At 37.4% G+C, this 11777-nt stretch overlaps 2 protein-coding genes across 2 annotated transcripts in view; both read left to right on the forward strand.

The window, feature by feature from the left end:
- LOC115777359 (RNA polymerase II elongation factor ELL2-like) overlaps window positions 1-6563 on the forward strand; it is a 33723-nt gene extending 27160 nt beyond the window's left edge. The window contains exons 8-12 of the mRNA XM_030725253.1: window positions 24-510; window positions 1031-1082; window positions 1412-1583; window positions 1705-1749; window positions 2893-6563. Of these exons, the coding sequence (XP_030581113.1) occupies window positions 24-510; window positions 1031-1082; window positions 1412-1583; window positions 1705-1749; window positions 2893-3003 (867 nt within the window). The 3' untranslated portion in view covers window positions 3004-6563. The remainder of the gene's footprint in view (window positions 1-23; window positions 511-1030; window positions 1083-1411; window positions 1584-1704; window positions 1750-2892) is intronic.
- Window positions 6564-8254: 1691 nt separating this feature from the next.
- wdr93 (WD repeat domain 93) overlaps window positions 8255-11777 on the forward strand; it is a 13633-nt gene continuing 10110 nt past the window's right edge. Inside the window, 3 exon segments of the mRNA XM_030726107.1 lie at window positions 8255-8335; window positions 9167-9249; window positions 11217-11418. Coding sequence (XP_030581967.1) covers window positions 9178-9249; window positions 11217-11418 — 274 coding nt within the window. The 5' untranslated portion in view covers window positions 8255-8335; window positions 9167-9177.

An 11777-nucleotide genomic window follows, 5' to 3' on the forward strand; every position in this document is an offset into this window, starting at 1 on the left:
TGTCTCTCCCCCACTTCCCCCAGAAACGCCCTGTGCCTTTTGACGCACAGGAAAGACTAGCAGCTAAGAGACACAAACTCACAGACCAGAGGTTACAACAGCAGCCAGCTGTAAACGGACTCTTAAACAATAAAGGAGGACATGATGATGCAACCCCTACCCTCAACCCCAGTTTCCACACCAAGACTGAGTTTCAAAGGACAACAAACAATACTGATAGCCAAAATGGTTTACCAGGGAGCCACAATGGCTTTCCTTTAATGCACAAACTATCTAGCACTGCTGACTCACAAATTTCAGAGAACAGGGGGCAAGAACCCAACGTAAGCAGCCTCCAGCCACCCCAGCGCAATTCTGACTTTGCTCAAGCACAGCTCACCAACAGCCAGCACAGAAAGAAGAAATCAAAAAAACACAAGGACAAGGAGCGGGAGAGGTTGAAAGACGACCAGGGAAGTGAATGGTTAAAGACCAGTAGTGATCTCAAGACGAATCCAGACAAACTTGACAGTAAGTCCCCATCTTTTTACAGAAATGTTCAAAATGTACTAATTTTAAATGGGGCTACATTCAGTTTACTCTCTGGGTATTTTCACCCCTGCTCTGTTTAGTACATTTAAAACAGACTCTGTACTTAAAGTGGCAGGTGAGTATATGTGTGTAGTCGGTCTGAGCAATCTTTTTTCTTTGCAACCCAGTGGTGTATGGGTACCGTATTATCTCACGTCTGTATGTGCTCCCTGAAGCTCCCCCTCTTGAGTCCTCAGTGTGTTATGTGGCTGACTGACTCAACAACAGCTTGGGTCTCTAAGCCAAGAGGTCTCCTGACACCCACAGGCTCTCAGCTAGTCTGAACAGAGGCGGGAAGGAGCACGCACACACACATGGACAGTGGCTTTTAGCAAAACAAAAACACATTGCTTAACATTCAGACAAAGGCAAAGATCCACACGGGGTGAGTGTACTGATTTGACTGACGCTAATGTCGTGGTGTTTTTTGTGTGTGTGTGTGTGTGTGTTCTTGCTCCAGATCCTGACATAACAAATGCCGTGGTTTCTGAGGAGAAGCCAGATTATGTGCTGTAAGTCTGAACATGTTTTCAAGTTATTTTTCCATGCTCTGATAGAATTTATTGCTTTTGTTTAAATAAAGTAGATGACAAAGATTCAAGAATAATTTGTGTAGGACCCCCTGTATTATGATATTGTAAACTTATGCTACCATCTTCTGTCAGAAAGAGGTACTACACAAGAAGAAAATAAGGATTTAAGATAGTGGGCAGTTACATGATTTTTATTTGAAGGACAAAAGTCAAACAGAAGTGTCTCTTGAAGCCTCAATCTGTTGGGTAAGATTAGTTATATTGCATATATTAATCCTTACATTATCTGTTTGTCTGTTTCCTTACAGTGCATACAACCCCATAACAAGTTTGGAGCAACGCCAGCGGTACCAGGAGGATTTCTGCGCTGAGTATGATGAATACAAAGACCTCCATTCCCGGATTGCAACCATAACTCACATGTTTGTTCAGCTGGGGTCTAAAATCAAAAACATGTCCCCTGGTACACAAGAATATAAGGTAAACAATAATTTAAAAACAAACTCATATATACACACACTACATGTCACAGTGCTCAGTTTGGATTATTATTTTCTGTGTGGAAATTAATATTAACAACTTTGTGTTTTATACCATTTAGATAATGGAGGACCAAATACTAGAAAAGTACAACAAGTATCGAAAGGTAAGTTGAATATTTAACTGGCTGAAGTTGTTTACATGATTTCTTTCATCTCCACACACAGGAACATTTTATGTCATAGTTCCATCACATCTATACTATTTTACATGTTCAGAGACATAAATTTGGGGGCTTCACGTTAAATTACTCTGTGCCAAAATGGACAAAAGTCACAGTTTGGCACAGGAATGTGTTCATGCCAGTGTGACAAGGTCATCAGTCCAAAAGTTTCTGCCTCTGGGTGCTAACGTTTTTGTGCAAAACGGCAAAGAATGATTTCACTCTAGGAACTTTAGGATACAGTATTGTCTTAAATTATATAAATTAATATAAGAAGTGTTTTATTAAAGTAAACTATCTGCTTCTGAGATGAATGCATGCATTCTTCACATTGGCTGCCCAAAAGGTTATTAAAGTTAACTAAATTAAAACCTAAAACTAGATTTGAAAAAGCAAGTTAGTGATTTGGAATAAAAAAATAACTAGACTTTGGGGGGGGCAAGGCTGAGTATGCACGCACATTATTATACAGCTCAGTTACCTTTTGAGACTCAGACTGTGTAAACACACCTTTCTTTAATCTGTGTCTGTCAGCGGCTCAGAATCAGACACATTGCTCCAACATGTCTAAAAAGGCAGGTTATGGCACATTTTTGTTAATGTTCAAAATGCTAGTGGCTATGTGTCACATCATTAAAAATATAACTTTTTTTTTTTCCTTAAACTATATTCATGATACACCAAAAGATACACATTTGATTTGTGTGGTACCTGCTGTCCGAAGTAATTGTGTGCACAGTATAGCTGAATCCTGACACAACGGTGCTCTTACATCTACATTACGAGGCATAAATAGCTTTATTTTTGTAGACATTAAATTATATGAGGCAGAGTTTTATAAAACATTGAACAGTTGGCTTAAACTAAACAAAAACAATCCTTAAGATTTAAATCACAAAATTACTGAAAATATGTAGAAATGATGGCCAAAAAGCCACTGAAGTTATTAACAAGCTTTATTCTTTATATATGCTATAGATTGTAAGGAGGTTGGGCCTTCTATGCTGTAGGTAATAACTTTATGTAATTGTGAACATTAAGCAAAACCATATGAAACCATTTTAACACACTTTCTTCTCTCCACAGAAGTTCCCCGGTTACCGAGAAGAAAAGAAACGCTGCGAGTATCTCCATGAGAAACTTTCATACATCAAGCAGCTCATCATGGACTATGATGTCTCCAAGGCTTCCTCGTAGCAGATTTTTATATATGCATATACAACCCGAGTGTCAAAGAATTTTTACTTGGTGAAAAGGTTTTTATATGAAAACAGCAGCCTCTATTGCAGACCACAGGTGATGCTGTGAGCATTAATGAGATTAAATCAGTAGCAGATTTCATTGTGGTCTTTCTAAGCCTATTAGTTCTATAGTTATTGCATTGAGATGTCATTGATGTGAGAAGTCCAAGGGAGAGGCAAAGAGTATGTCTTGGCACTAATGAGATCTTTGTGCATCAAATTGCCAAGACAAATTTCCTAATAATTTCTGTCAGCCAGAGTCAGTGAGAGACATTTGGATGGAAATATGTCAAAAGTAGAACTAACTTTAACTCATTCCCTTTGTTTTTGAGACTTGCGCAGTCAAATGTTGCCTCAGGCAGTTTTTCACTCCCCTTTTTTTTTTTTTTTTACATTTCAAGATTTAAATCAACAGCATAAGAGACTGTACTGTACAGTTCCTCATCAAAGTGCCCTCATTTGTGATTGACTGAAGCTGCACACTGCAAAAAAAAAGATAATTTAACTAATTTCTCAGATTTAGCCTTCATGTCTTATGTAAAGTGGGTGAAATGTTTCCTTTTTTTTTTTTTTTTTTTCAACACTTTTGTTCCAGTGCTTCAGACATTTATCTTGGAGGAAGGGAAGTTTAAAGGGCGTTCTCCATTAGATTTGTTCTGTACTGGAAACAAGGGGAATAATTGTCACCCTGTGACAAAACAGTTTTTGAACAATTTATGTAATTGCCAATTTTCTGCGATACAGCCAGTGTGAGGTTCCTACTACTTACTACTTATGAGATATGTGATTGTCACATTTCACACATTAAACTGATTCAGACTCATTTTGAAAGCAGCTGAATCCAACAAGTGCAAATCTGTACTTGGGCACCTGGTTGAACATTTTGAGAGCTCCAGGTTCACACAGATCCTACTGCAATAAGTCAATATATTGTATTTATTAAGTATTTATTATCTACATTCCCTTTTTTCTCTCTCTCTCGCTCTCTGGGCTAAATGGACCAAAATGCTCAGATGTTATTAATAAGAAAGCAGCAAGTCTAGTTTAAAGTATTTAAACCCACTGGAAAGAAGTGTCTTGGTCTCTTTTTACATAGAACTACTGATGTATTTATTAAGTCATTTTCCTCATTCCTGTGTCGCCAGTCTCCACAGATCATGGCAGCTGGTTGTAGATGACAGTATCATAATTTACTGTTAATTTTGTCTCTGCACCCACAAAGGACTCTAAATAATAATAGATTAATACTGCTACAAAAGGCATCAGGTGAGAGGTTAATAGCCACTTCACCTAACTCTCCAGTTATGTTTGAAACCATTCACTTGTACACTATAAAAAAGGGTTGCAAAAACAATGAGGCACAAAGCATGGTGGGACTTTAACCTTCAAGTAACAGAAATACTTAAGTGTCAGTTCTGACCTTGGAAACCTGTAAGCCTTTTTAACATCATGGGGTTTGATTGTAATTTTCCACTTCTAAGCACTAGATTGTGATGTTTTGCAGTGAGCTGTGGCTAACAGAGCCAAAGCAGCAGAAGCCTGAATGCAGATAAGTGACAATGAAAGCTGCTAAATCCTTCAGCTCATTCTTGCATAAAAAGGATTACAAACCATAGTTAATTACATGAGAACATTAGATGTAGGCAGCATACATTCACCGGCCACTGTTCAGCTAATTAACACAAATATCTAATCGACCAGTCACAAGGCAGCAATTTGGTACATTTAGGCATGTAGACAAGACATGCTAAAGTTCAAACCAAGCATCAGAATAGGGAAGAAAGTTGATTTAAGTGACTCTGAAGGTGGCATGGTGATTGGTGCCAGATGGGCTGATCTGAGTATTTCAGAAACTGCTGATCTGATGGAATGTTTCTGAACAATCATCTCTAAAAGTTTAGAGAGAATGGTCTGAAAAAGTGCAAATATCCAGTGAGCTGCAGTTTTCTGGGCAAAAATGCCTTGTTGAGGTCAGAGGAGAATGGACAGACTGCTTCCACCTGATAGGAAGGCAACAGTAACTCAGATAACCACTAGTTACAGTTGATGTATGCAAGACATCTCTGAAAGCGCATTACATTGAACCCTGAAGCAGATGGGCTACAGCAACAGAAGATCACACTGGGTACCATTTCTTTAAGCTAAGAACGGGAAACTGAGGTGACAATTTAGGCGGACTCACCAAAACTGGACAATAGAAGATTGGAAGAATTTTGTTTGGTTGAATGAGGTTTCTGCTGTGACATTCAGATAGCAGGGTCCGAATTTGGTGACGTGAAAACATGGATTCATCCTGCCTTGTATCAATCGTTCCAACTGGTGGTGGTATAATGGTGTGGGGGATATTTTTTGGGCACATTTTGGGCCCCTTAGCACGAGAGCATCTTTTAGATGATGATAATGCACTATGTCACAAAGTTTAAATCAACCTGGTACTAGCAAGTTGTACCTAATGAAGTGTCCGGTGAGCATAGGTGCAATAAGTACAAATGAATACTTTTTTTTTTTTTTTTTTTTTTTAAATTGACTCCCTATATAAACATCATTAATGATCCCACTCTGTCATTTTATTCATGAGAAAACTCAGTTTCTTGAGGGTTAATGTTCATATTTTACTGCATTTTGGCTTATATATTAAGGTAATACTAAACTGGGCACCTTTATAGTGTGCAGTGGCTGGTTTCAGAAATCTATTGGTGAAATGTGTGCATTTGGTAACATGTTATATATTGTAGTATTTGGGTATTTTAAACCCAGAGGGTGTTAGGGCCTTGAATTTTAACTATTAATCAGTGCCCATTCAGACTGTATTTGTCCATTGTGGCTGCAGTTTTTGTACCGAATGTCATCAGTCATTGACATAGAAGCCTTAAGATTACTTGTATAGTCTTCAAACTGCCAATATCAAGACAGAGTTATTATCCACATACACATATGTTATCTGCCTTATACCACATTGTTAGCTGTTTCAAACTGTTTAAACGAATGCCAACAGTTGCTTTCTGTATTCATAATAGAATCTAAAGTTCTCTGTTGGCTGTGGTCACATTGCTTACTCATTTGTTACATTTGTAATCCTGCTGGTACTTTTTTTTTTTTTCTCCCCTCATCACTGAGGTGCAGGTATTCATCATTAAGAATACCACTTATATATTTATAGTGCTGCCAATACTCCTATTGACATCCCAGTTTTTTTTCTGAGCACAGAGAGCAGTTTGATATGAAAATCTGCTTTTTAGTGGTTTCTGCCAGATTTCAAGCACAAAAAAGCCCAATTTTAAAAGTAAGGATTGGCTTTCAGGTAGTAATTATGAGAAGAGTTATGGTTTGAAAAGAAATACTCAAATTATTGATAGAAAACAATGATTATTTGTGGATTGAGATTAATCAACTATTATATTTGAGCATGGTAAAAGTATCACTGGTGATGAAGGAAGACAGGAGAGTATGCATTGTGAACTGTCTTACAATTGTGTACTTTCTCTTGTCCTATTGTGCAAAATTCAAACAAATAAATCCATCAAAGTGATCTTTTCCTCCTTTGTGTATCGCTTGTGTTCGTCTGTGGTTACTGTCAGTCACAGCAGTCGTGTTTTCTTTATGCACAGCAGGTACCCAGAACAGGCTGATTTATGCCCCTTATACAGGCATAACTAAAAAGTAAGATAAATGATTGCATAAGGCATTTTATCTGATTCATAATAGGTTTTATGTTGCCAGGTTGTGGTTAAAATCCTGCAGCAAGAGAGTTTTCCTTTTGAGCTGTGAAATTCATTAGTACAGGATCAAGACCTTTATCAAAACTGTAATGTAAATGACAAATCAAAACTTTTAGATCCTGATCAATGCTGTGGCTGGCTATAAAGCCCTGTAGTGTCTCTATTTCAATCATTTCAAATGCATTAAACATCAGAAGCCTATTCCACCTGCTGACTTTGTGCACAGTTATACGTTAATGTTCCCATCAATTAACAGTACCATACCAGTTAGAATGCTTCACATGCATGAAAAGATCACGTTAATGCCTCATTTAACACTGGAAATAAACACTGCTGAATTTTTCCGTGGAAGTGAAACCATAAACTGTATATTAAGGATGGACACAACATTCAGATTTTTGAAGCATTAACATTAATATTATGGCCACCTCCATGTTTTGTTTTTTTAGCCTGATGTTACTATATTTAAGGGTGTGTTCTAAATCAGCTAACAGTAACAAGCGTGGTTAGCAAGCTGTATTCATAAACCGTACAGATGCAATGCCAATGTACACACATCTGCTACTTGGTGCAACGACAGACTAACACTGGTATCCAGATGGAGGAGCTCTAAAAAAAAAACATTCAGAGTTGTTATAAAAGGAGGAAACTAGAGGGCAAAAAAAAAAAAAATTGTATCTGGTTGTAAACATGCTTATTAAAGCTGGAAATTTTTTAACATGGGAGTCTGTGGGGACTGACTCATTTTTGGATCCAAGCCTCAAGTGAGCACTAGAGAAACTGCACTTTTACGGCACTGTTTGCTGTTTCAGCTCCACAGGTTACAGGTCGGAGCAAAACAAACATGGTGAACACAGTTTAATAAGTGATAATCAACCATCCAGACCCCTGAAACTTCCTTTTTTCAACTGAATATTAACTATAAGGAGAAATCCACTGTAATATATCGTCTGCATTCATTTGACCAAGATCTGTCAAGAAAAAAATGAAGGGAGGAAAAAAGTGCATGAGAGAGAGAAAGACAATACTACAACTATTAAACTGTGCGAGTCATATGCAAATATCCATAAATACTGTTCTTTTTGATTTGTGAGATCTTAATAGCTTCCTTATTAAGTTAGAGACACAGACAAATTGGATTTATGGGTAATGTTGCTCTACATTTATTTGAATGGCATCAAGTCTTTTGAATGTGATACTTGGTGATAAATTAGACTAATTATTAGTACAAACCGTGTCTTAGTAAAGGAACTCTATTAAAACTTGGATAAATTACTAATTTAACCTCTTTCCAAAACTCCCAGTAATTATATTTAAAGAATAAGAAAGAAACTTCTGCTTAACAGAAAGTGCACATTAGAACAATATTTTCTCTCAGCCATTTATCACAAGGAGCAGAACATAGTGTTTTCAGACCTGGATGAGACTCCGTGGCCGCAGGTCTCACTTTGTAGGTGTTCAGTCCTAATGACACAAAACAGCTGTTAACCCGCAGTGAGGGGGTGGAGCCAGGTCATTGTCATGGTGACTGTGAGACGTCAACAGTGGCTCCACTGAGCCAAAACTAAGGTAAGACCAATAATGGCGTTTACATACATATGCAAAGCATTTCCACACTCGTTTAGTATCGCAGTTAAGCTAAAAGACTCTCATTTTGTAAGTGCTTTAACCGCTGATTTACAAGCTACTCCAGTTGGTTTTTCCTGAGCCTAACAGTTTTGGATTTTTTTTTCTCTGTGGTCTCAGCTGTTTGTTAGCCTGCAGGCTAACTAGTGACCTGACTGAAATCTTCTTCAGTCACATCCAGGCGGTATAAATCTGCCTGTAAAACTGTCAAACTTTACTTAGTAAAGTGATGTCAGATGTTCTGAAAAGGGCTACTCTGCTTCATTTGAATTTTTTTATACTTCAAGTAAATAAATAAAATTGAATTGAATTAAATACCTTCAGCATAGTGAATTATCTCGGCTTTTAACAATATGACAGTAAAGAATGTTTGAGTTCCTGCAGAATGACTACATATCCTCCCTGTTACTGGAATACTTTATCTACTGAAGTAAAATCAGGGATTTTTGAAGGGTGACTATGGACATTTACTGACACAGCTGCAATAACATACCCTATGTAAATATCAACGACTAGAATTTAAATATTTATATATTTTTAACTTGTGCGCTGTGACATGTGAATTACATATTTTATTCTTATTTATATTTTTCTAATATGTGTGAATTACTTATTTTTATTTTTATTCATATTACTTACTATAAGCTGCAGGTACAAAAACACAGTCCACTGTGCATTGTACTGTGTGTAACTGTGCATATATATATATATAATTAGTATGCATGAAAAACTCTGAACTTCATTTTATCTTCCATCCATGTATGTGCACAAAAGGCACATCAGAAATGGAAGCAGCCCATAAAGCAAAGAAGTCCAGAAATGAGACGCCTACTTTGGAACTGGCCAGTGAGATGCAGGTACAAAGATTATGACATGTAACATTTTGATCTTAACAAAAGTTATCATCCATATAAAAGTATATATATATATATGTATACATTAAAAAAAAACACATGATAAATCACAGTTGGGCAATAGTCATCATAAAAAGAAAGTTCACCCTATTTCCATTTTAAAGTTTTATATAACAGGACATAATAAAAAATAATCTGGTTCTTATCACCTCTTAAAATTATATAAATACAGATGAACTACAAACAAAGCATGGTATATTACAGTGTCATTATTTACTTACAAAAGTAGTGTTTGGAAAAACTAAGTACTCCTTACTACTTCCACAAAAATTAAGAGGGGAAGTACCATCCAGGTATTGCTAATCAAATGCACTTGATTAACTGCTTATCAGCAAGTGTGAACACCTCTATAAAAGCCGGAGTTTTGGCAGTTTGTTGTTCTGAAGCATTCAGGTGTGTGTTATTACAATGCCAAAGAAGAAAGACATCAGCAGTAATCTTAGAGAAGCAGTTGCTGCTGCCCATCAGTCTGGGAAGGGTTATAAGGTTATTTCCAAATGATTTGAAGTCCATCGAGGTTAGAAAGATTATTCACAAGTGGAAAGCTTTTAGGTTGGTTGACATCCCGGGAGTGGACAAGCTGTCAGAAAATTCACCTCAAAATCAGACAATGCTCAGAAAAATTACAAGGCAACCTAGAGCTAGAGCTCAGACTCTACAGGCCTCAGTTAGTATGTTAAAGTTCGTGACAGTAGAATTAGGAAAAGACTAAACAAGTATGGCTTGTTTGGAAGGGCTTTTTAAAAAAAAAAAAAAAAAAAAAGCATGGCAGCACGGATTAGGTTTGCAAAGTTGTATCTGAGCAAAGTACAAGATTCCTGGAACAATGTCCTTTGGACAGACAAGACCAACGTGGAGATAATCCAAAGTGCTATGTTTGGCAAAAACCAAACACGGCATACCAACTGTGGAGGGGTGATGATTGAGGCTTGTTTTGCAGACACAGGACCTGGGCACCTTGCAGTCATTGAGTTGACGATAAACTCCTCTGCATACCAAAGTATTCTAGAGTCAAATGACAGCTAAAACTTGGCCCAAATTGGGTAATGTAACAGGACAATTATCCAAACATAACAGCAACTCTGCAACAGAATGCCTGTAAAAGAAAAGGTATTGAAATGCTGTGGTGGGACCTTAAGAGAGCTGTGCATAAACATATGTCCACAAACTTCAATGCACTGAAGCAACACTGTAAAGAAGAGTGTGCCAAAGTTCCTCCACAATGATGTGAGAGACTGATAGTCATACAGAAAATTATTACTGCAAGTTACTGCTGCCAAAGGTAGCAGTAACTAGCAGTAACAGGACTAGACTCCTGTAAAAACTTTCTTTTTCACATTAATGTACATGTACATTCACATACTACTCTTTTACAACATGAAAAACACCTAACACGTTTACATCCATAGAAAAAAATCATGAACAAACAGTTTTAATGAGGTATTCATAATTTCCCACCATACAAAATAATTTCTGTATATTCTTCAAATTGTACTTTTTATATTACATATTTCCATTTATCTATCATGGTGTTAGGGTTTTAGTTTTTTTACCCTTTTGTTTTTTGTGGTAATGCTGCTGTCTCAGTAAATAATTCTAATCTTGACTACGGCCTAAAATCAGGTCTAGATTTTTGTGTACACCAGTATGAAATATGTCCAAACAAGTGTTAACAAGCTATTCCATTTTATAATAATAAAGAAAAAAGTTATTGAGTAAAAATATACATTACATTAATGTCAGCATTATTATAGTCATTATAAGCTAGAAATATGTCACAATCCTGGTGACTTATCAAATTAAAGTTAACTTAGATAATGATCCAAAATAACAGCTCACATAAGGTGTTTAGTGTTGACGTCTAGAAAAACTTGCATAATACTTTGTTTTTCTACCCTCTCATCTGTCAGCTTCCAGAAAACACCAACTGCCTGACATGCTCAGAGGACGGCAGGTACCTCTGCCTGGGTCACTCCAGGGGCTTGTCTGTGTGGTGTGCATCGTCTCTGATTCTTGTGGCAGAGTGGCTACAGGACAGGCTGGAAATTACCTCTATCCAGATGACCAGCATGGCTGAGACCACCTATCTGCTTGGCACTGTTGACGATATGGGTCGGTTATCATCCACCGGGCTTTCCTTCTGTTTCTTCTGCTGTTTATTTTCCCTTATGTGTCATAAACGTATCAGACAGCTGGAAATTTATAGATTAACACACACAGGCAGACATTTGGACCTGCAATGGCCTGGCAAGCTGTCCAAGGTGCACCCCACTCGCCACTCTATGACAGCTGCGATAGGCTCCAGCCACCACACCCCCATGCCCCCACATCTATCCTTTTTATCAGCCACTTTCACACAGAGTCGGATTTTATTGCTGCCTCTGGTTAAGATCCTGTGCAGTAGGCAAAGTTTCTCTGAGTAGGGATGTTTGGTTTCTAAGAGCCATGTTGGATTACTTGGCATTACTTAA

Source organism: Archocentrus centrarchus, chromosome 3, assembly GCF_007364275.1.
Source record: "Archocentrus centrarchus isolate MPI-CPG fArcCen1 chromosome 3, fArcCen1, whole genome shotgun sequence".
Lineage (NCBI taxonomy): Eukaryota > Metazoa > Chordata > Actinopteri > Cichliformes > Cichlidae > Archocentrus > Archocentrus centrarchus.